The sequence below is a fragment of the Musa acuminata genome, chromosome BXJ3-8 (genome assembly GCF_036884655.1).
Source record: "Musa acuminata AAA Group cultivar baxijiao chromosome BXJ3-8, Cavendish_Baxijiao_AAA, whole genome shotgun sequence".
Lineage (NCBI taxonomy): Eukaryota > Viridiplantae > Streptophyta > Magnoliopsida > Zingiberales > Musaceae > Musa > Musa acuminata.
In genome coordinates, this window is record NC_088356.1 from 45,601,814 (window position 1) to 45,625,255 (window position 23,442).

The 23,442-nt window shown below is 37.9% G+C and overlaps 3 protein-coding genes across 7 annotated transcripts; all 3 read left to right on the forward strand.

The window, feature by feature from the left end:
- Positions 1-960: 960 nt before the first annotated feature.
- Positions 961-6,278, forward strand: LOC135644026 (uncharacterized membrane protein At3g27390-like). 3 transcript variants are annotated; one of them, XM_065161390.1, is made up of 10 exons: positions 973-1,440; positions 1,852-1,957; positions 2,216-2,408; positions 2,687-2,823; positions 3,251-3,539; positions 3,636-3,742; positions 4,038-4,209; positions 4,307-4,502; positions 4,601-4,841; positions 5,910-6,278. In XM_065161390.1, the coding sequence occupies exons 1-10, from the start codon at positions 1,347-1,349 to the stop codon at positions 6,127-6,129; spliced, it is 1,755 nt and encodes a 584-aa protein (XP_065017462.1). In that variant the 5' UTR covers positions 973-1,346; the 3' UTR covers positions 6,130-6,278. The 3 variants fall into 3 exon arrangements, with proteins under 3 accessions (XP_065017463.1, XP_065017462.1, XP_065017461.1); XM_065161389.1 differs by having other exon boundaries at positions 974-1,440; positions 1,849-1,957; XM_065161391.1 differs by lacking the exon at positions 5,910-6,278 and having other exon boundaries at positions 961-1,440; positions 1,849-1,957; positions 4,307-4,485; positions 4,601-4,736.
- Positions 6,279-11,014: 4,736 nt separating this feature from the next.
- LOC135644237 (probable E3 ubiquitin-protein ligase XERICO) lies at positions 11,015-11,548 on the forward strand. Its single transcript, XM_065161710.1, has one exon. The coding sequence runs from the start codon at positions 11,015-11,017 to the stop codon at positions 11,546-11,548; it is 534 nt and encodes a 177-aa protein (XP_065017782.1).
- Positions 11,549-12,215: 667 nt separating this feature from the next.
- On the forward strand, positions 12,216-22,733 carry LOC135585830 (nudix hydrolase 2-like). Of its 3 annotated transcripts, none has more exons than XM_065161392.1 (10): positions 12,216-12,506; positions 15,697-15,923; positions 17,050-17,115; positions 18,340-18,477; positions 18,725-18,802; positions 18,894-18,944; positions 19,062-19,096; positions 19,471-19,579; positions 20,773-20,971; positions 22,168-22,733. In XM_065161392.1, exons 1-9 carry the CDS (start codon positions 12,335-12,337, stop codon positions 20,965-20,967), a joined length of 1,071 nt encoding a protein of 356 aa, XP_065017464.1. In that variant the 5' UTR covers positions 12,216-12,334; the 3' UTR covers positions 20,968-20,971; positions 22,168-22,733. The 3 variants fall into 3 exon arrangements, with proteins under 3 accessions (XP_065017464.1, XP_065017465.1, XP_065017466.1); XM_065161393.1 differs by having other exon boundaries at positions 12,216-12,473; XM_065161394.1 differs by having other exon boundaries at positions 12,259-12,399.
- Positions 22,734-23,442: the final 709 nt, after the last annotated feature.

Consider the following 23,442-nt stretch of genomic DNA (forward strand, 5'->3'; position numbering starts at 1 on the left):
TGATCTTTCTCATGTTTTTAGTTGGGATTGTTTAGGGAATGGTATTTCTTTTATTATCCAAGTATACCCCTGTTGTGGGAAACAACTTTGAGTCGTGGCCTCGGAGCCGACGCGGCTCGGTTCGGGCCCGGATGATGGGGGATCTTCTCGAGACGGCCTTCGAGCTCGTCGAGGTGCTCGGATGCGGTGGTCGGGATAGGGTCGTCGTAGCCTCCGGGCAGGAACTCCTCGTCTTCGCGTCCGGCGATGGGGACCTTCAGTTTCGCACCTGCACAAAGGTCGGGCCGAGCACCTCGACCCTTCCGACGATCAAGTTAGATGATAGTTGTTAGGGGCGTCTTTCTTTTTCTTTCTCCTCCTCCCTTTCCCGTTTAGAATGTGAGGGTATTTATAGGGAAGCTTACTGTTTCCTGATGTGCCCGCTTGTAGGGGGCATGCTCGTACTCCTGGTAGCGTCTGACACTGGTATTGGCGTGGCATGAAGGACCAAGCATGAGCAGGATATTTAATGTGCCTCGGTCGACGTTTCGATCCGTTTGACCAGGTGGTGTCAGGTCAACCGAGGCGTCATCTGGGACAACTGATGTCAACCCGAGTCTTATCGTCATTATTACCCTCATCAACCCCCGAACGTCATTGTGACTTTAAAGACCTGTAATATATATATATATATATATATATATATATATAGTATTTTGTGAAGGTATTCAAAATATTATAGAATATTCGAAAAAACACCTAAACCAGTAAAGATGCCTATTTGAAATTTTGATGGAGGTATAAAAAAAAATTATATTTATTAAAAAATAATATAATTGATAATGTAAATCTTATACACTAGGAATTTGAGTGATTCATTCTAATGAAGGTGTTTCAAGAATTATGATACATAATGAATGAAGGGGCTATCCTTTGTCAAATAATCAAAAAGAGTAGGATACAACAAATCTAAAAAGATTTTGAATTGTGAAACCTAATTGAAATTATGTTGTATATATGGTGGCTGTTAATTATAACGAGACAGCAATCCCACAATCCCACCCACCATACACCCTCACGAGAACAGCAGCACATAATTAACGCAAGAGCAAAGTAGAAGCGGAGGTGCCACACGACGGACACGCGACGTGTGCCGCCCAAATCGACCCCCAACCCCTAAAGCAACTTCAAAGGGAATCCGCTCCCGCTTTTGGACACGTCTCCGCGACGAGCCACGTTGCCTTCCCAACGCTCTCGATCTCTCTCTCTCTCTCTCTTCGCCCTCTACCCTCATCGGCGTCATCTTTCACCGTCTCGGCTTCCTTCCGTGACCTGGAGAAAGCGGCCGCCGCATCAGTAAGGCCGAGATGGAGGTTCCCACGGGCGTCATGGCTACCCTCTGGAGCTTCATCTCCTTCCTCCCTTTCTTCTTCTTACTCCTGGCTCTTGGCGTCGTCAAAGGTGCGCACATAACAACGTCCCGTGGTTACTTGGGATGTAGATGTGTTCATCATCGCATGAAACATCAATAGTTGAAGCATATTGGCAACAAAGCATAGGTTGATATGTAGTTTGGTATGATTAGTTTAGGCGGTTGATGGAGATGATTGGAAGAGACAACCATCATTTAGGTAAAATAATATTATATGGAAATGCAAGGTATATAAATTAAGAGAAAAGCACAACATCATCCTATAGATTATGTTTCTTCTGATTACATGTGATGGCACAATGCATAACCATCTGTAGATGGTAAAACGTTGCATCAGAATTGCAGAGAGAGAGAGAGAGAGTGAGAGGACTACACTCAATGAGAATGTCAATTCTGCTGAAATTATTCGTCATTGAATGATTGAAACGTTCTTGCAGCAGCTGCGGTCGGCCCTGTCGTGACTGTTGTAGTTCTTGTCGGGAATTCTTCTGTGGTCATCGGCATGTGGCCAGCACATTTCATCTGGACTTATTACTGCGTGATGAAGTACATCATCTTATCTCTTTATATTTTGGGAATTAGCATCATAAACCAATTAGGCTAGTAGAACAAAGACTAGGTTTATGATTCTTGTATCAGTGATCAACTAATATGCTTGGTAATGTTTTCTTCAAACAGAGATAAATATGCCAGAAGGAATTTTCCTTCCCCCAAAAAAATTGCAGGATATACACAACAATGACATTTTTTATGGGGGTTGTTAATTACTGTAAATTGTTCTTTGTCCATTGTCTACAATTGCAGGACTAAGAGGCTTGGGCTGGTTCTCAAAACATTCTTGTTGGTCATGCTGCCTCTGCCATTGATTCTGTGGCCAATTTTAGGTATTCTGGGCAGTCTTGTGGTGGCGATAGGTTATGGCTTCTTTGCTCCTTTAATTGCAACCTTTGAGGCTGTTGGAGAGGGCTTCGTTGACAAGCTTTATCACTGCTTTTCTGTAAGTATTGCAGGAAGCACCACACGTCTTGTTGTCAATCCACAGTAAAACAGAACATATGTGGTATGAAATAGCATATTTTTGTAATTCCATTTCTTCTATCACATTCGATAAATTTGAGAAGAGACAATTGAAGAATGGATAAACATGGCATCTGCTGTCTGGAGAAACAACACTGTCCTGCCACTTGAAAATAAACATGTAGACATTATGTCTCGTCATTGGAAATATGCTGTGTCAGCAGCAATATGTCTAAACAGTTCATGATGCCTTGACAGGGTGGATGCGTGGACACGATCAAGGGAGCTTGCACACTGGTCGTGGACTTCACGGACTTTTGCTTCCACTCATACTTCTCATATATGGATGACCTTTGTGAGAAAGTCGCAGTTGGTGAAACACCAATGGATGTCAAGTATGAGTTACTAACCCTGCAACTGCTACTTCAAAATGTCAAAATTTTTGTTTTACATTGCCAGAATGTATTACAATTTTTAAACTTAATTTGGATCCTATACAAACCAAATTATAAATTTTGATACTTCAAACAGTAAAATTCACTCAAATTTAGTCAAGTTTCTGAACTCAGATGATGTTTCTTTAAGCTGTGAGCTACAAAAATCATCCAAGTTGTAGATTTTATATATATATATATATATATATGTATGTATTTTAAATCTATATATGTGTTTTTTCCCCCCAAATTCTCATTGCATTTTAAAACTAAAAAAAAATATGTAGAAGAATCTTATGGAGTTGCAGTAAATTCTTATGCTGAGAAATGCAATTCTTATGAATTTTCATAGACCCATATTTTATTTTATTTTATCTTTTACTGCTAGGTTGACAAAGCTACCAAGTTGTTTGCTGGTTTGTCTGCTTGGTGTCCTATTGGATGTGCCCATGATAAGTATTGTGGCACTAAGCAAGAGCCCCTACTTGCTACTGAAGGGTTGGCACCGCCTATTTCATGACTTAATCGGAAGGGAAGGACCCTTTTTAGAGACCGTTTGTGTACCCTTTGCTGGCTTAGCTATCCTGTTGTGGCCATTGGCTGTTATCGGGGCACTACTCTCTGCATTCCTGTGCAGCTTCCTTCTAGGACTTTATGGTGGTGTGGTCGTTCATCAGGTATGTGTTGTTAAGTTATTAACAAATTAAGATTTGTGACAAATGATTTCTGTTCACTTTCGGCTTCCAGAATCCTTGACTTGTTTCCATTTGTAGGAGGACTCTCTTCGCATGGGTCTTGCATATATTGTAGCTGTGATCTCAATTTTTGATGAGTACACTAATGACCTACTTTATCTGAGAGAAGGATCTTGGTTGCCAAGGTATCAGATCGACTTTTTACTCATAAATATTTCCTTTTTTGTAACATATGTTCCTTAGAGCACAAGATCTATGTAATTAACCAACTCGTGGGGCTAGTACAAATGTTTGATGAGATAACTAATGCTCTGATTGCTAATTGAAGGCATTTTTTGTAATATATGTTCCTTGGAGCATGAGATCTATATAATTAACCAACTCGTGGGGCTAGTACAAATGTTTGATGAGATAACTAATGCTCTGATCGTTATTTGAAGACTTCAAAGATTCTGAAAGTTAATGCTCACTGACAGCCAGGCCCAGGTACCGGAAATCTCAAGTTGATCAAGAGCATCGTGAGCAGAAAAATGAGGTTGAACAGAACAAGACCAAAAATGGGAAAGTTCTATCTGGCTTGAATAGAACAAAGTTGGCTTCGGAACGATCAAGGACGATGAAAAGGGCAATACAACAGCTGAAGCCCATTCAAGTCAGAAATTCTCTTTCATCAGATATATGCATATACTTATAACAGTAAAAGTATATATGTGTCATCTGCTCTCATCTAAGATATTTCTTTCTTATAGATATGGGACTGGCTCTTCAGATCTTGTGAGATAAATGGAAGGATACTACTTGGTGAGGGTCTCATCACAGTTGCAGACATCGAAGAATGTATTGTCAAAGGAAAATGCAAGAAATTAAGCATAAAATTGCCTTCATGGTGTATTCTGCAATGTCTGCTACGGTCTGCAAAGTCTGACTCGTATGGATTACTTATATGTATGGCATTCGGCTTGCATATTAAAGATTCTCCACTAGCTGTGAGTGCAGGGTACAGACCATCTGACTGATATCTGTTTGAACTTTGAATTCTTCAGCTGATGAAGTGGAAGTTAGTAATTTTAACTGGCCAAATGATAAAGTATTGGATTGGATTCTTGGACCGCTTCTGATCATGAAGGACCAGATAAGAAGACTACAGCTGGATGAGAATGAAGAAGCCTGCTTAAGGAAGCTGATACTGACCAGCAAAACTGAGAAGCCCGAGGACTGGGATGGAGAAGGATTTCCATCAGATGACAACATACGAAAGGCTCAATTGCAAGCAATATTTAGAAGGTATGTCCACTATCACTCTGGATAATTTCAATCTCGAAAAGTTCGAGACAATGCATCAGATGCACACTCAGGTGTGCCATCTACTTTTATTTCTGACGACAACTAGAGATTGTTTGAACTCCTGAGGCAGAGTCTGTTGTAAGTCTATAGATTTTCCTCTTAACATTAAGTTTTTAATAGTTCATTGCCTACCGGATTACAAAAGATTAGAGAGAGGGAAGAAGATAAATTTTGTTTAATCTACTTGAAAGTCTTGACATTTCTTGCATCCTAATCACTCAAAACGTAGTGATCCTGATATCAGTTGTCCATTGTCTCCTACAGATCTTATAGCAATTCTTGCCCTCTGGAACTGGTAAACCAACTGTTGGTTGTAGCTCCTATAAAATGCATCTACAAGTAGGAAGAGAAAAAAAGAGAGGACAAAAATCATTCAGATGAGAAAATGAGATAATTTCCAAAGAAGATGTTTTAACGTTGGCAAGTGATGCAAGTAATGAAAGAAAACCTATTTGAAGGGAAGATTTTCTAAACGATTATGACTCGTAGTCTAATTATTTGTTAATAAACATTTGAGGTTTTTTTAAAGTTTGATTGCAATTTCTGGATGGAAATTTGGATCACAAGTGGATAATTTGAGAAGATTTTTGTTTGGTACAAAATGTATATTGTTGTGCATATAACTGAATAAGCCTTGGAATATAAACTTTGTGATGTTATTATGAGAGTCCTATGTTCAAGTCTCACTATGTATTGTGAGGTTCATCTTCATTTACTTTTGAGTTCCATATGTTATGCTAGTGAACGAGATTGTTAGAATATATGTGCACAAGCTTAAGACTGGATAAAATGTTGCATAAGAAGCTAGGCACTACTGAGACACCACACTTATCGTCTAAATTACGTAGTGACCAAGACTCATGTGATAGCCAATTATGCATGATCATTTATGAATTGCCCAAAGACAAACTATTTACTTGATATATTGACTTCTTAATTTCAGTAGTCTGCTAAACTGATATTAGCCTATGAAGGCACTTTTTTCTTCAAGATGTATTATGTGTGCAGGTTGCAAGGGATTGTAACAAACATGTCTAGAATTCCAAGTTTCCGACGACGGTTTAAAAGTTTGGTGAAGTCTTTGTATCTGGAGGCAATAGAAACTGGTGCATTGACTGAAGCCCGTGGTGGATCTGCTTCTGGAAGCAAGACCAGTGATGGCAGGAAAAGGCAAAACAAAAGCATAGGAAGATGGAGTAGCCTAGATGTTGGTGGTAGCATAGTGTGATGGATTTTGTTTGGGAAAACTAATCACTTCAGTGTAATGTGAGCACTAATATAAAATGTCGAAATGTGGTTATCTTGTCCTTTGTTTCCAAGTCCATTACAGGACTTGAAAATGTGATGCCCCTACAATCTCATGGAGTCATCTTCCAATGCTTCTGTTCAGTTCTCTAGAGCAAAAGACAGGTACAAGTTATCAGCAGCTCCACATTATGCTCAACATGATCACCAATGAAAAGTGTGTTAGATTCCACTGAAGTCAGTGGACTTCTTTTGAGTTCCAGTGCTAAATTGCTGCATGGTTGCATTTGAGTTTATGCAAGTTTTAGGAGTGTGGTTATTTCTAGATAGCAAGATTTTAATTTATTTTGATATTTCTATGATTTTGACCAAATCAAAATATATCTGATGCCTGTTTTATCCATGTAATGTGGTGCATGTCTTTTGAAAAGACCTAATAGGTTGCACTTATTAGTAGCTCATGGCATTGATTTAAGCTGAGGTCAGTTGTAGATGTGAGACTAAATTGGAGTTTATAATTTTTCATATTAAAAATATTTCAAAATCAATGTTTAGTATGGTGCACCTGAAATTTAACCCAATGTTGATGTTGACTTTTTGAATCCTATATCATAATAAGGTGATCAAAATCAAATAATTTACTGTGAAGGTCAACTAAAAAGTATAAGAAGATTAGTTTTTTCATATGACATTTTCTTGAGCTATGTGCCTGACAAGTGGACTCCAAAAAAACCACAACACTTTTGGATTAACTTATGAGCTGAATTAATTGAATTGGAATGATATGAATGCACTCAAAATGGCTGCATTTGGTAAGTGGTGGTGTGATGTCACTGTTTTAGCTTTTTTGACCTGTTTTCCAAAGAACACAATGCTTTGGATGTCTGTGTCCTGAATTATCTGAATTAAAATAATCTGAATGCCCTCAAAATGGTTGCTATTAGGTAATGAATGTTAGGTCATTTGACTTGGTGGTGTGATATCACTATGCACTTTCTTGGCTTGTTTCTGTTGCAACTTTGGACTACATACTATTGTGTTTTTTGGCTTCACCACATTTATGATATATGGATGGATCCAAATTTTCCAACCATCCATCATGCACCCAACTTCTTGTAGGTAGGTAATATGTACCTAATTATGCCCTTCTTATTGGTCATGGATTCATCGAACATGACAATACAATAAGCGAGATAGTGCAATTTGCAAGAGCTGAGAGACATCAAAGAGTATTTTCTTCATATCATGAGATTATATATATATGCATGTATGGATTTTATGTTCATTAAAGAATCAAAAGTATCCAATGAGCATCCCACCCACTCCATTGGAGCATATATAGCGAATATGGTGCTTAAGCATCATGCTTATGGATGTAATTAAGTTAGTGATTAAATAGTAGTGTAATAATAAATAGCAAGTTAGTGCTAAAGCATCATCCTCTTTGCTGCTCTCTTTATGGATCAAAATATTGATCATTTACTAATAAATAGCAACATCGATAAACCATCATTTATCATTTGCTTGTATACGAGTCGCAAAAGAAAAATATTATTTATTCGTCTATCATGATAGATTATATCTTTTAGTTTGATGGTAGACTATATCTTTATTAAGAATTTATATAAATGTAAGAGGAAATGTAAGTTTTATTAGATTTTTGTATATTAGCTTGTCTTCAATTTATCCCAGCAAGAAATTCTTGTCATAGTGAGATTAAAAAAAATTCTTGCATTGATATTTTTATATAAATAAAAAAATAAGTAGAAAGATAAAGAGGGGAAAAAAACAAATATTATTATGATCATTTATCTAACTGTGGACTAAGAAATATTCAAGAAATAGTGCATCTCATAGTCATAGACTTTGTATATTAGGAATGAGAATTAAAATATTACTCCATATAAGGTTCTCTATTTTTTTATTGAAAGTCAAGACCAAGAAAATATGATTATATAATCATATATCCCAATTATTTAATGTCTGATATTTTTATATAAATAAGAAAAATATAAGTAGAAAGATAAAGAGGAAAAAAACAAATATTATTATGATCATTTATCTAACTGTGGACTAAGAAAAATTCAAGAAATAGTGCATCTCATAGTCATAGACTTTTGTATATTAGGAATGAGAATTAAAATATTACTCCATATAAGGTTCTTTATTTTTTATTGAAAGTCAAGATCAAGAAAATATGAATGATAAAAAAAAATAACCAAACAAAGTGTCAATTATATAGGACTAATGCGAAGACAAAGTGTCAATTGTATAGTAGAGAGAAAAAGACATGATGAAGAATAAAAACAGAAAAACCAAGTAAAAGATAGTATTTGATCCAAAATCGTCTTAGAAATAACTTGTCATGGTCGCCGCCCATGTTTTACATATGCAATTATTATCTCTATCGTACCAGAAGAAAAGAATAAATCGTGGAGTCTTTATTTAAATATTATCAATAAAAAAATAAAATTTTAAGTTAAAATTAATAATAATATACTCATCAGATTCTTATAAATCAATCTTAATCTTTATCAACGATATATTACTATTAAATTTTGATCCAAAGGTCGATTAGAAATGACTAAAATGACACTGATCTTAACATGAATATATTCTGAATAGAAAATATTTTCTGTTATCGGTAAACAAATAGATAAAATTTTGAATGAAATTACAATTTTTAACATGGATCGAAATCGGAGTGAATCAAGCTGATCAACTCACTAAAAGATGATCTCAAAGAACACGAAGAAGACAAAAATAATAATAATAATAAAATCCCACAGTTCGATCCAGAATTCTCTGCAACTCACACGAAAGATGATCGATCACAAAGGACACGTTTAGCATGTGCGATCTGTCTCTCGTAACACCAAAAGGAGGTCAACCAATACACGTGTTCAAGACCGCCATTGCTCCCACGACAAAAAAGCTCGCAGCCTCACCCAAACCCACCCCCAATAAGCACGGCTTCTTCATGGAAACATGGCGTGACCGCCGCGGCAGGACGACTCCTTCGAGGCCATTGCGTGCATGTCCCTCTCTCGCAAGTCGGTCAGAGGCTCCGAATCCCGCGGCCTCCCACCACTCTCGCGTCCGTCTGCTCTCCCCGTCATTGGTGGCAGGTGGCGAACCTTATCATCTTCTTCTCCACCATGCGTCGCGCGAGGAGGGCAAGCGGTGGCCACGTAGAAGACAGCATTTGGTGGGAGTCATGGCGATGGGGAGCAGAGAAGTGGCTACAGTTGGAGAAAGGAGAAGCATGATGAGCTCAGAAGAAACAAAACACATGCAAAGATGACATGGCATATCTCTACCTTCCTCTTTTTTATGCACCAAATCTGGCTTGGGTGCCTTATTTTTCTCATTGGAGACAGTAAGTAAATTATGGTGATTGTTCCACCACAATATAAACTCGAGATGATTAATAATTAACAAGAAATATATTTTCATGAAGATACTTATTGATGATTACTCCCAATGGCAATAATAGGAGGAGTCATGTAATTATCAAGTCCTGGAATCATATTTTTGGCCCAAAAAAAGAGAGGTGCAAGAGTTACCGGTGGTGACCTTAACCGGTAAAGTTGGCGAAGTTCCAGAAGGGCGAGGCGGCTGCGGGAGTAGCGAAAGGCAAAGCGGTAAGCGGATTCCCCGTTGCCTCCGACGAAGGATTAAATCTATAAATGCAGCCACCGGGCTTGTGCTCTCTCCCTCGCTCCGCTTTGTCCCCTCTGGAGCTCGAAGAGGAGCCTCTTCGAAGAAGGAAGGGCGGAGAATCGCAGGTGTGGTAAAGTTAGCTTTTCGGATCTATTCTCGTTTGTCATGTTAATCGTTGCAGTTCCTCCGATCTGATGGATTTTAGCTCGAAGACGCGATTTTTTTTTTTTTGTTCTGAAAGTTTGATTCTGTCGAAAGGTTCGACCTTTTGACAGCGTCCTGTTTGGTTTGTTTTTTGATCAGTTCTTTGAGGTGGTAAATTGCAGTCTCTCCTTGTCCTCTGCTATATCTATTCTGGTGCATGTTACAGAAACCGCGAAATTTTCTTTTTCGTCACATCTTTAAAGCTGATCTGAAGGAACTGGGACGAGAGAGTGATTTTTGTCCATGTAAAAGCCCTTTTCTTGTTGTCATTTTTGGACTTCGATTGATGTCTAGTCATTTTGGATTCCTGGTTCTGGTTATGGAGTTCGACTGCAACTTTTCCCCCAATTTTTTTTGGGCGTCTTATGGACCCCAATGATTATAGTTCGTGCAATCAAATTGCTTGGAGCTCAAAGATGGGGTTTTTTTTTTGTTTGTTTGTTCTGGAAGTCTGTTTCTATCGAGAAGTTCGGTCTTTTCTTGACTGAACTGTACTAAACACTTTGGTCTCAGCGAGTTTGATTGCGGTTGGTGTTCTTCTTGTTCGATAGAAATCCATCGTTCTTGTTGTCATCGGTCTGATTATGGAGTTGGACTGCAACTTTTTCCCCAATTTTTTGGCTTCTTATGGACCCTAATGAATACAGTTCGTGCCATCTAATTGCTCGGAGCTCAAAGATCGGTGGTTTTGTTTTGTTCTGGAAGTTCGTTTCTACAGAAAAGTTCGACTGAACCGTATCAAACACTTAGGTAAGAGTGAGTTTGATTGCGTTGGTGTTCTTCGTGTTCTATAGGGATTTTGGTGTGTAAACAGTGATCATTGGCGTCATAGATCGTTCTTGTTGTCATTAATCTTACCATGGTAGGTCACCTCACATTCTCCGTCCTTTCTTCACTGATTTCGTAGGAATATATGTGGGATTTTGAATTAGTGTGCATTTTGTTTTACTAAAAATTCCATCTTTCGGCAAGAAATCCAAACTCAACTCGAATCTGACGCTATGTTCTCCAGTCGCAGATCGAAACAAACTGCTCGCCTTGGGGACGGAAATCCGACCGTGGGATCCCGCAATCCGACGGACATGGGGCTCTCCAGCCTGCCGACCCCATCCGAGAGCGTGCTCACTCTCGTTCTCGTCAACACCGCCATCACCGTCTCCATCTTGAAGGAGCTCCTCCGCTCCGCCCTCCACCTCCTCCGCCTCCGCGCCACGCCGCGGCCACAGCCGGCACTCGCCTCACCGGGGCCGCCGGAGCCCAGCCTCGCCGACCGGTTCCGCAGCCAGTCCAGTCCGATGCGGTTCGGGTCCGCGCTCGGGCTCCGTCGCCCCGCTTCCGCGGACTGCCGGGTCTGCCTCGCCCGCTTCGACGCCGAGTCGGTGGTGAACCGGCTCCCTTGTGGGCACCTTTTCCACGCCGCCTGCCTGGAGACGTGGCTCGACTATAGACATACCACGTGTCCACTCTGTAGGACCCACGTCCTCCAGGAAGAGCGCCCCGCCGTCCCCTCCTCGTCCCTTTTGTCTTGGCTTTAGCTCCGCAAGTTTGGTGAGGCGACCACTGAAAACCTCCTCTCCTCTTTTATCTTTTGTTTTCCCTGTAAATATTGAGGTGGTAATATATGTATTTCTATTATGTAATCTAACTTATTTTATCTCACAATCTAGCTTAATGGCATTATTGATTCGTCAGATGGTAACTCCTAGCTTATCAGATTTGATCCAACAAAATGAATTCATTCAAAATTCGCAAATATATCCTCACCATGATCATTATCAACATTTTTGCCTCTATAAATATTAACATAACATAAATATCTCATAAAAATTCAAAGCTATAATATTAATCATTACTAACTTTGACTACCAGTAGATATTTTTGAATCACAATACATAAAAACATAAAATAATCAAAATATAATATATAGTACTTTAAAATAAGTGGTTTTTGTATTTGCTCTTCCTAATTGAAGTGTGTGTGTGTGTATATATATATATATATATATATATATATATATATATATATATATATACCAATTGATATTAATATATTTTAAAAAAATATTATATAGATCCTTCCTTAAGTATTTTCTAAATACATTTCCTTAAATAAAATTAAAAATAATATATACAGAAAAAAAATTAAAAATAGAAAAGGGGATGAAGGAGGAAAGAGGCGTGGTGTGGCTGCCTTCCAAGTTCCAACGTACGCCCCTCAAATCGAGCGGGGGTAGCTTCAATTCCTTCCCCCCTTCCCCCTTCTCTCGCCCCCCTCTCTCACCCACCCATCCCCGAGAAGTTCCGCCTCTCCTGCAGGTAGCCATGCTAAGATGTCGCCCTCCGGTGCTCGGACTCGGAGCCGTCGGGCTTTGCTTCCCTACCAAGCGGTGTTTGATCCAATCTTCCAAAATCCCCAACTCCCCGTTGAAGCCCTTGTCCTCTCGGATTAGCTTTACAAGTGGTCGTTTTTGTTTCGTTGCTTCTTTTAGATTCGGTATATAGCATGATGCATTTGGTTGTTTCTTCTGTTTCTGCTGGACTCGTTAACTATTAAGATCTTACATTCTTCTGCGATCTACTGAGAGGGAATTTTTGCTATGGTTTTTATGTTTAGGAAGTCAAACTGGAATTTATTTGCGTATGAAGTTAGTCCATCTTCTCCGAATTTTATCGAGATGGTCTTTTTACGTTCTTTGTGTATCAAGTTAGTACCTTGTGTTAGAGCTAGCCCCAGGATATTTACCAAAGGGTAATTTTGGCAACACAACAAAGACAATAAAGCGAAAATAATAAAAGCGACAAGAACAAACAAAACACCAGAACACCAGATATACGTGGTTCGGTCAAATGACTTTGACCTATATCCACGGAAGAAAGAGGAGCAAATTACTATTATAAAAGAGGGACACTTACAAATGCCTTAGGAAATGTTCCTAGGCCATAAAACACCTTCAGCTTCCTAAACAAGAAGACTTCAAACCATAAGCAGGTTTTCTTGTGATGCCTGCTGTACTTCTTGTGGTGTGTCTAACATCAAAGCTCAGGCCCTTATTTATAGTTCCAAGACGAGACAACAAGTCTGATTTTCCCGATGTGAGACTATGGGACTTGCCAAACTAACAAATCTCCACCTTGGCATGTCCCAACAAAACTTGCTCCACCTTCTTCATAAAAGCCCCAACGGGCAATCACCAACAATGAATACCAACCAAGTCCAAGCATTGCTTGAACTTGTAAACCGGAAGAGGCTTCGTAAACATATCAGCTGGATTGTCCTTCGTATGAATTTTCTGAACAAGGACTTTTCCTTCAGCAATCAACCACTTAGCGGAATTATCACAAGAAACTGCATCTGAATAGGAAGTAGGCTCACCAACTTCACTTGTTTCTTCTGCAACAGACAAAGCATATGCAACCAAATTTGCATACCTTTGTGGTGGTCGAATATTTCTCATATAACGCATATGCCATAATTTGGTGATGTCAGAATCAGACAATGATGATGACGAAACTGCAACTGAACCTGTGACAGTAGTTCCCTGTAGAATATACAAGCTACCAGACCTACAAGCTTTCATAACAATAAGAGCACTTCTAGAAACTTTCATAACTCCACCTTCAGTTGTGTATTTACACCCAAGGGCCTTTAGGGTGCCTAAAGAGATGAGATTCTTTTTCAAATCAGGAACATGTCTAACATTAGTAAGCGTCCTCACAATACCATCATGCATTTTAATTCGGATTGTGCCTCTACCAACAACATCACATGCGGCATTATTGCCCATCAAAACAATTCCACCATTACAAGATTCATATGTGGAAAACAAATCCCTATTGGGACACATGTGATAAGAACAACCCGAATCTAAAATCCATTCATTTTTAGACCTCGTCCTGTCATCAATAGCAGAGAAAATATTTCGAACATTCTCATCAGTTGCTACACTAACTTCAGCGGATTCAATAGTTTTCTCAACAAAATTTTCCTTTTGCTTTAATTTATTTTTCAATTTAAAGCAATCAGATTTAATGTGCCCCATTTTATGACAATATCTGCATTCCAAATTTCTATGTCTGGATTTAGATCTAGATTTAGATCTACTACTGTCAAATTCTCTTTTATCCATTCTCCCCCTAACAACCAGACCCTCAGCCTCAGCCTGATTCTCTCTACTTTCCCCAGTGATATTCCTGTCTATCTGCTCCTTAGATTTCAGTGCAGATTTAATTTCTGGATAAGAAAATGTTTCTTTTCCATAAATCAAAGTATCACGGAAATGCTTAAAAGATTGGGGAAGATAACACAAGAGTAACAAAGCCTTATCCCCATCATCAATTTTTGCATCTATATTCTCCAAATCCATAACCAAAGAATCAAACTTATCAAGATACGAGAGTATAGATGTACCTTCAATCATCCGAAGCATATACAGACTCTGCTTCAAGTAGAGACGATTCTCCACTGTCCTCTTCATGTACAAGGCTTTAAGCTTGTCCCACATGCTCTTAGCCGTAGTCTCCGTAGCTACCTCCCGTAAAACCTCGTCAGAGAGATTTAGAATGATGCTTGATCGGGCCTTCTTATCCATACCCGCAAGCTCTTCTTTTGACATATAATCTGGAATGCTCTTGGCTCCCTGTAATACCAAATCAACTCCGTCTTGAACCAGAATGGCCTCCATCTTGAGTTGCCACAAGCCGAAGTTGACATTTTTGTCGAATTTCTCGACAACAATCTTTGTTATTGTCATCGTTGCCAAAAGATCTCAGAACCAGGCTCTGATACCAGTTTGTTAGAGCTAGCCCCAGGATATTTACCAAAGGGTAATTTTGGCAACACAACAAAGACAATAAAGCGGAAATAATAAAAGCGACAAGAACAAACAAAACACCAGAACACCAGATATACGTGGTTCGGTCAAATGACTTTGACCTACATCCACGGAAGAAAGAGGAGCAAATTACTATTATAAAAGAGGGACACTTACAAATGTCTTAGGAAATGTTCCTAGGTCATAAAACACCTTCAGCTTCCTAAACAAGAAGACTTCAAACCATAAGCAGGTTTTCTTGTGATGCCTGCTGTACTTCTTGTGGTGTGTCTAACATCAAAGCTCAGGCCCTTATTTATAGTTCCAAGACGAGACAACAAGTCTGATTTTCCCGATGTGGGACTATGGGACTTGCCAAACTAACACCTTGCTCCACAATTTGAAAGATAAATGCTTTACATCGGCTCTCTTATTTCTGATTTCTTCCTTCGGGGGGAAATTTGGAGTACCAAGTGAGTCTGAGGGTGTCAAAACCAATTTTTCCTGGGCGTGATGGAACCTTCTCGTGTTCTTATTGGTTCATCTTGTCCGCCATTTTCTTTCTGGTCTTGCTTTCTTTCCTTGTGAATGATTGATGATGATCTGAAACGTGTCATCGTGTTGGCAATTGGTGTGGTAGTTCTTCAACTGACAGTTGGAAAAGGGCTCTTGTGCTCCCATCAGCATGGAGGGCTACTCTTATTCAGTGAACCTTTGTGTTGCTAAAGTTATTGCATTGCCAATGGAGTCAAGAAAAATATATTTATTTGCTGTTTGCATTTGTTAAGCACCAAAGTCTGTTGCTTTCTATAATTATCTCCCACTGGAATTGTAGCTTTATGTCAAATGGTCAATCCTCTTTACATCCTCCAGATCTCCCTGGTAGAGCCAGAAACCAACTCAACACAAGATCGTTGCTGAGTGGAGCAAATCCATCGTCAACTGCAACCTCAGCACCGGCTCAACAGGGGGAGGAAGTTGAAATATTACCAGCGACCAATGATAATCATGGAGGTGTCATTGTTGAAATGAAGGACCCAATGGACTCCAGAACTTTTGCGTTCTCCTTACGAGCATCCTTGGAAATTTGGAGGCAGCAGGTGATGAAGCTATGAGTCATAAACAGTCAAATTTCTTTTCTCCTCACATTTTGCTTGGGAGATCTGACTTGGAGCACACTTTGGTTAGCATAAACATTCATTATTGTTTGATTCAGAGAACAAAAGTAAATGTTTCATGTGTATTAATTTCAGTCTAGTAACTGATGCAGAAAGAGAAAAGTAAAAGAAAACAGAATCAGCAAGGATTTTTAGGTGACAATTCTGTAGATATTGTTTGGTGAAAAGGGCTTTCGTTAGATAATAATGTGTTACAACTTTTGCCCAAAATCACATGGACCATGGCCTCTAAAAGTAGCACTCAGAAGTTTTTCTTTAGGGGTGAGTACTTACATATATTAATCTCAGTCACAGAGCACCTCTAACGTGGGAGTGATTGGACTAGTTGAGGTGTTACAATCTCCACCATTTAGATGCTTAATGTTCTTGTCTGGTCCATGCTTATATCCTACATGCATTGAGTTAAAGCTTCTAAAATTTGAGGATAAAAATGGACTAAATTGTTCAAGGTGGTCGAACCATGTTTAGGTAAGACCTACAAATGGGTTGGTAAGATGCGAACAGTCAGTTATAAATGCAAAGGCACAATTAAGAAAGTGCGATTGGGCAAAAATAAAAGGGAACTCTGCTAGAAAGAATCAGAGAATGAATGTGAATGTTGGATGGTGTAGCAACATTAAAGCTGTATGATCCAGTCATTTGTACCAGCATGTAATGTGCTTGCAAGGACTAATTATGGTGGCTTATAAATAACACCAAATTATGTCAACATAGTGCAATATGGTGGAGGTTCCAGATCAATTCATGCAAGGTCCCTGCTCATTCATGTTGGTTGGCACAAACTACATGAGCATTATACTATGAAACTGAACACCTTGAGCAGCATGACACCTAATAGATATGAGCAGATCTTGACCCCATATATTTGAGGTTCTGTATTGCTGTGTTGTTCTTTCATTTTCCTACTGCATGCCAGTGTTTGTCATCAGAATTGCTGTGTTGTTCTTTCATTTTCCTACTGCATGCCAGTGTTTGTCATCAGATATGTTTTGTCTTGATAATGGTACATCTATGCATTTTCTTACAATGTTTGACTGCTACCTTTCAGGGAAAGAAAGGTGTTTGGGTTAAATTGCCAATTGAGCTTTCGAATCTTGTTCAACCTACTGTTGAGGTAATTTTTATTATCTAATAACTTTCTTTCTGGAAGGGCCTTCCCTGGGTTACATTTAACAGATATTCATAGTTGCTTAGTGTCAAACACAGTGCTTTTTGAAAATTATGCACGCTAGGCTACTAGTTACTCCTCCTCCTCTTTGGTCGAGAATAGATATCACTGTTTGAATGTGTTGCCCATTGAAATTGGTATAAAATTGTAAACTATTTCAAGTTCTGTACATGCAGAGAGTTTTTTTAGTTTTCATTCTGTAACAGAAAAGACTACGATTGTGCTAAATTCCAACTTTAACCTCAAAAAGAAGATTCACCTAAGGTGTATATTTGATTATAAAATATCATAAGATTATGGTGCATTAATGTGAGCATGGTTGATTTAAGATTGGAGGATCTTTATTATCATTATGGACTTAAAGAGGATCTATCATTTCTTTGTTATGAAGACATGCTTCTATGAAATTTCTAAAGAAACACATGATGAGGAAGGGACATGTTGGTTTAAGCTACTTTTATACCAAAGATTGTCACTTTGGATTTTATTTTCTGTAGATTAAATATTAAGGCTGCTTCTATATGTAGCAGTTCGGAGACAAGGTAGGCGAACAAGGTTTCTCTGAGCAAATTTACTTTTTCTCTTCACTTTGGAGGACAAGGGACATGTGTTGATTTAAGCTACCTTTATTCCAAGGTTGTCACTTTGGATGTTATTTTCTGTAGATTAAATAATAAGGCTGCTTCTATATCTAGCAGTTTGGAGACAGGATAGGAGAACATGGCTTCACTGAGAAAATCTACCTTTTTTTTTTTCTCTTTGGCATATCATCTTGTCTGTTTCTTTTTTTCTTGGTGGGCATGAATAAAGGGTGCAATGGTAATTTGCATTATTTTTCAATTAGGGTGGCCGGTTTATCTTTTAAATATAATAAATGTATATTAAATTATATCTAAAGAAGATTTTCCTATATGGCCACATTGTTTTGCAAATCATGCGTTTCCAATAAGTTGCAAATATATGTTGACACAGTGTGTTAGATAAGGTGGATGCCAGTTTGTTAATTTTGCAAAACCTAATATCATACAAGAGTAAATTTATTAATAGTTGTAGGGCATGAAGGCATAAATTATTCGAACTCATCCTGATGCATTATAGTGTTTCTATTCTACTCTGATAAAAATTTAGTCATTTAAGCTGGAATTTTTATGCAACTTTATCTTGATGCAGGAAGGGTTCCGGTATCACCATGCAGAGCCAAGTTATGTGATGCTTGTATATTGGATCCCTGATACTGAAAATACATTACCAGTGAATGCTACACACCGTGTGGGTGTTGGTGCTTTTGTGATGAATGACAAAAGAGAAGTAAAATTCTTCTTGCATGCATAATTTACTATGTTAAATTTACATTATCCTTAAAACATGAAAAAGAATAGCATCAGGTCATATATTTTGATTGCTAAGATATTCACTCATGGTTAATACTAAAGTAGTTTTGGTTTGTTGTCCATAATCTACATTGTGGTACATTTTACATGCTATAAGTCTAGCTTCATATGAAATTGTCATAACGACAACTGCAATTTAACATCTGCAAATTTCAATATGGTAGGTCTTGGCAGTCCAGGAAAAAAGTGGCAAGTTCCGTGGATCAGGCGTATGGAAGTTTCCTACTGGAGTTGTAGAGCCGGTAGGATTTCCTCTAACAACTAACTGGAAATTGGACTTTCTCTAGTTCACCCATTTTTCCACTTTTCAGGAGTCTTTTTCTATCTCAACAGGGTGAAGATATATCTGCTGGGGCAGTAAGGGAAGTCAAAGAAGAGACAGGAGTATGTTCAAAGCTTTAATAGAAGGAATATATCTGTTAGACAGTGTTTTTTTTTTTTTCCAGTCCTGGGTGAAAATTTACAAAAGTAACATATTCATTTCTGTACTATGTTTGGCAGATCAACACCGAGTTCATTGAAGTACTTGCATTCAGGTAGAGCGGTCAACTAAAGTTACTTCACTGGCAAAGTATTGTTGGTTGTACCTGTTTCTATTAACTTTGCTTTAATAGGTCTTTGTAACTTATAATTTTGAGCCTAGGCAACTGAAGACAATAATTCCTAAACTAGTCCTAGAACTTTTTTATTTGCTTGAGAAAACCTAAAGACTCCTTTCTAGCTAAGATTGCCAGTATCTTTTCTCTCAGATCATTTACTGTGTTACCCGATCTTGTCTCCTGTTCTTGTCAGATGTTTCTAACATTTTTTTTAACTTTTACCCATGCAACTTTCATAATAAAAATAATAGATACGTTTTCATCGAATGAAATTCATGGCATGATTCTTTTTTATGTTTTCATATTCGTAGGCAAAGTCACAAATCCTTCTTCAACAAGTCAGATTTGTTCTTCATATGCATGCTGCGACCGCTTTCATTTGATATCCGGAAGCAAGATTCAGAGATTGAGGCTGCTGAGGTAATGTAATGCAGTTCTTATGAAGTAACATTTCATAAGGATTAAAATGAATAAGATACTGATTTGACAAGTAACTGTTACTTGTTCTCGAAGCCTTGACTAAATAGCTCACAAGGTACCTGAAATATGCAGATTACTTGATCATGCCCAGATTGCAAGTGGAACTAGTCTTGAAGGAGTTTTGTTTGTAAAAGAATTATTCAAGGAAGAGGTTTTTTTTATCATAGTAACAAGGGTATAGCAACATGCATGTCGTAGTCTATAAAGGGAATTGCTAGGTCTTTTCAAGTATTCTTTTCTAATTGACGAATACCAGGCATACTCATATTCAATCACTCTATATACTTTGTCTTTTCCTCTATGTCATATTTTAAATGGAATGACAGCCAAAAAAAGGAATGATGTAAAGGACAGTTACAAATATGATAATATCATGTAGTCTTGTTGACTACTGTCTCTTTGATATGAGGACGTCAAGTGGTCTTATTCATTCTTTTTCACCATTTGATTCCTCATTGTAACTTGTTCCATTTCTAAACTACTCGATGAAGCTAGCAACTTTTTATATTCATACAATAAATATAACAAACAAACAAAGCTATGTAGAAAGAACATGATTAATTAAAATCAAGGAACGTTGATCCGCATACCGGACCCATCTTGTTGCTTGCTGGACTGGTATGTACCGGTGTCTTGAAGAGGAAGGAGGAGGAGAAGAGGAAGGGGTGGTGGAGGTAGAGGAGGAGGAAGGATGAAAGGAAGAGGAATGCTGTGGAGGAAGGAGGAAGGGGATGAAGGAGGAAGAGAAGGAAGAGGAGATAGAGGATGAGGAGAAAGGAGGAAGAGGTGTCAGCGAAGGACAGTGGCGGGGAGGGATGGCAGTAGCTTGGGAGCAATACCACACTCCCTGTGTACAGAGAAGAGGGCTCGCGTTCGCTAGCTCTAATTGAAAATGTTTTTCATTTTTTTTCAGAAGAGTGCTTTCATTTTTCTGAATGAAGTAACAAAAGGAATGATTATTATAGTTGACTGCCTTTGTCTTACTGGGTGTGATTGGGTTAATAGTTGAAAAGCTCTTCCCTGATTTTCTTTATTGGCATATTTATTTTCATCATGATGTGTAAAATTATATGCATAAACTACTATATAATTTCCCAAAATGTGACATTTAAGAATTTATTCATCTTATGCAGTGGATACCAATCCAGCAATTTGCTGCACAACCTTTTGCTCAGAAGCATGAACTTTTAAAGTATATTATCAATCTTGGCTTAGCAAAGGCTGAAAAGAGTTATGCTGGGTTTTCTCCCATTTGTATAAAATCAGCTTTCACTAGTAGGCGGAGCTGTCTGTATCTGAACACGAGGGACCTGAACCAACCATCATGACCTGGTAATGGCTCTTTGATTCATCATATGTGATTTCTCACATGGATCTTGAGGTTTGGCAAGACTACCTTTTGGTGACAATATATTAACAGAGTTGTAGACTTGAGTTATGATGATGGGTATATCCCACCTTTAATGCTTGATTTCATTTGTTTATATTTACTTAATTAGGCACCAAGCTGCAATTTTTAAGTATGAACTCATAGTTTCATACTTTGTCTTCTATATTATGACCTTAAAGATTGATGGGAACTATAAGCTTTCCTCAATCTTGTTGCAGAAAAAGCCATGAACTTATTATTCTGTGCCGAATTTGAATAAAGTTTTTCTATTTTTTTGATGTGCCCTAGACTTACCACTGCATGAGTAATATCTTCAGTGTGTTTATTGTTTACACAGCATTGATAACCAGGTAAAGTTGTAAAGTTGTGATAAAAATAAAACCTTTCGGTGCTTTTTTTTAATTAGATTTTGTTCTTGGCCTTTCTTGATAAGTTAGCATATGGACAGTTGCAGGAAAAAATATCCATTCTTTGACATTCGATTCACCATAAAAGAGGTTTTCTATTGTACTTTGTTCTTATCCTCTCATGATAAGTTAGCATATGGAAAGTATAGGAAAATGAAGCCATTGCTTGAGATTTGGTTTACCATAAAAGAGAGGGATAATTAGAAAGGTACAGCTCATTAGTTCTGTTGTGATCATCATCACAAGAAAGGTATGCTGAATCAGATTGCCAACTGACGATTATTTGGAAATAAATTACAGTGACATAGTGATCAACATTTCCAAGATTTTAAGAAAAAATAGTGAGAGAAGGGAATAGGTGCAGCATATTTTGATAAGAATGAAAGTCTGTGGCTCTTGCACATTCTCATACATCTTGAATTGAGAAGTTGTAGGTTGAATTTGGAGACATAATTTTATATTTAAAGAGTCAGAAGAATAGAAGGAAGAAAGTTTTTGCTTTTGAAGCCTTCCATCTTTCAACACAAAAAGGTCAGCTCGACAGGTTTTGTTCCATGTTAAATAGAAATCAAAGCTGTATAAACCTACTTCATGGTTAAGGATGGATCAAATGTATATCTAAACCATTTATACATTTTATGTTTGTCTAACTGCTAGTTCCTGTTCTACCATTTATTTTTCTTGTTGCTGCATTGCCGTGGAAATGAATTGAATCTCATCTTTGCCTGCAGTCAGCTTCATTTGGTGCTCGGGCTGTTTGTTCTCAACTTCAGCTCTGTAGAATCCTGGGAAGTCTGCTGGGTATAATTCTTCAACCTGCTTGTTACAAGTGTTCACTGTGTTGAACTTGTTATTGCGACTCTCCGCCTCCATCCACTTCCCATACAGTATGCAACACAACCATCGCTTCCACCTGCTCAGTTCGAGTGCCAACCAACCACAGTTGTCCAGTGCTGCCAGATTCCTCCTCAAACACAATCTCCTTTTATGCCCTACTTTAATTACTCAGCCTCACACCCCTCGAAGTTGACTAGCAAAATCTGTTGTTCAGTATTACTTCTCTACAGTTGTTCTGTGGTTTCTTTTCGTAAGCTGTTAAGCCTTGTACTCCTGATGAACCGAATCGAGGTTCTAGAATTAAAGCTTGCGGCACATATGGAGAATGTCAGTGAAATTAACATGTGCTTAAGTTGTAAATGTTATTTCTGCTGTCGTATGAATTGTATCATCTTAGTTCTTGAAACAAAAGGAGATTGTGTATTTTCATATTCTGGAAATTTCTTTGGTGATTTTCTTATTTACTTTGAACCAGAATGCTTATGGAATCATCGAGATAAATCTGGGCCACAACACATTATCCAGCATTCAAAGAGTCCATGTTGGCAGTTTCTTTATAGGTACACAAATTCTAGCCTTGATATTGATGTCAGTTTGTTTTCTTCTTACACAGGCAATCGGACTCCAAATAGCAGTGAGCATGAATGGGTGAGGGAGAAACTGTTATGTGAGTTTGACTCCAATCCTAATTCTCCATGTTGGACTAAATCACAAATTGAGTTTTATGGTGTCATTGAATAGTGCTTTTGGTTTAAGTCACAGTTGTTTTTTTTTATTATTGGACCAAAAATAACATAATTGAGTGACATCATTCTCGGAAAGAGTCCTTTTTGGGTTTTAAGACAAGCAATCCTTATTTTTAGAATTCTCAAAATAATACCTTCTTATTTTGCTTAATAGATGGAATTCTTTTATTTTTTACACTGTATTATAGTATTTTCAACAATACTAGAAAAATTATAGTCATCAGTGTTTTTATACAAATCTTGTAAAATTATAGTGTTTATAATATTTTTTGTATCATGTTACAGTGTTTTAAAAACACTATACTACAACACAAAATTATTGTAACAAAGTGTTTTTGTTTTCAATAATATTAGAAAAATACTATGACTTAGTATAAAAATAGTATAACATAATATTTTTATATTATGTTGCAGTATTATTGA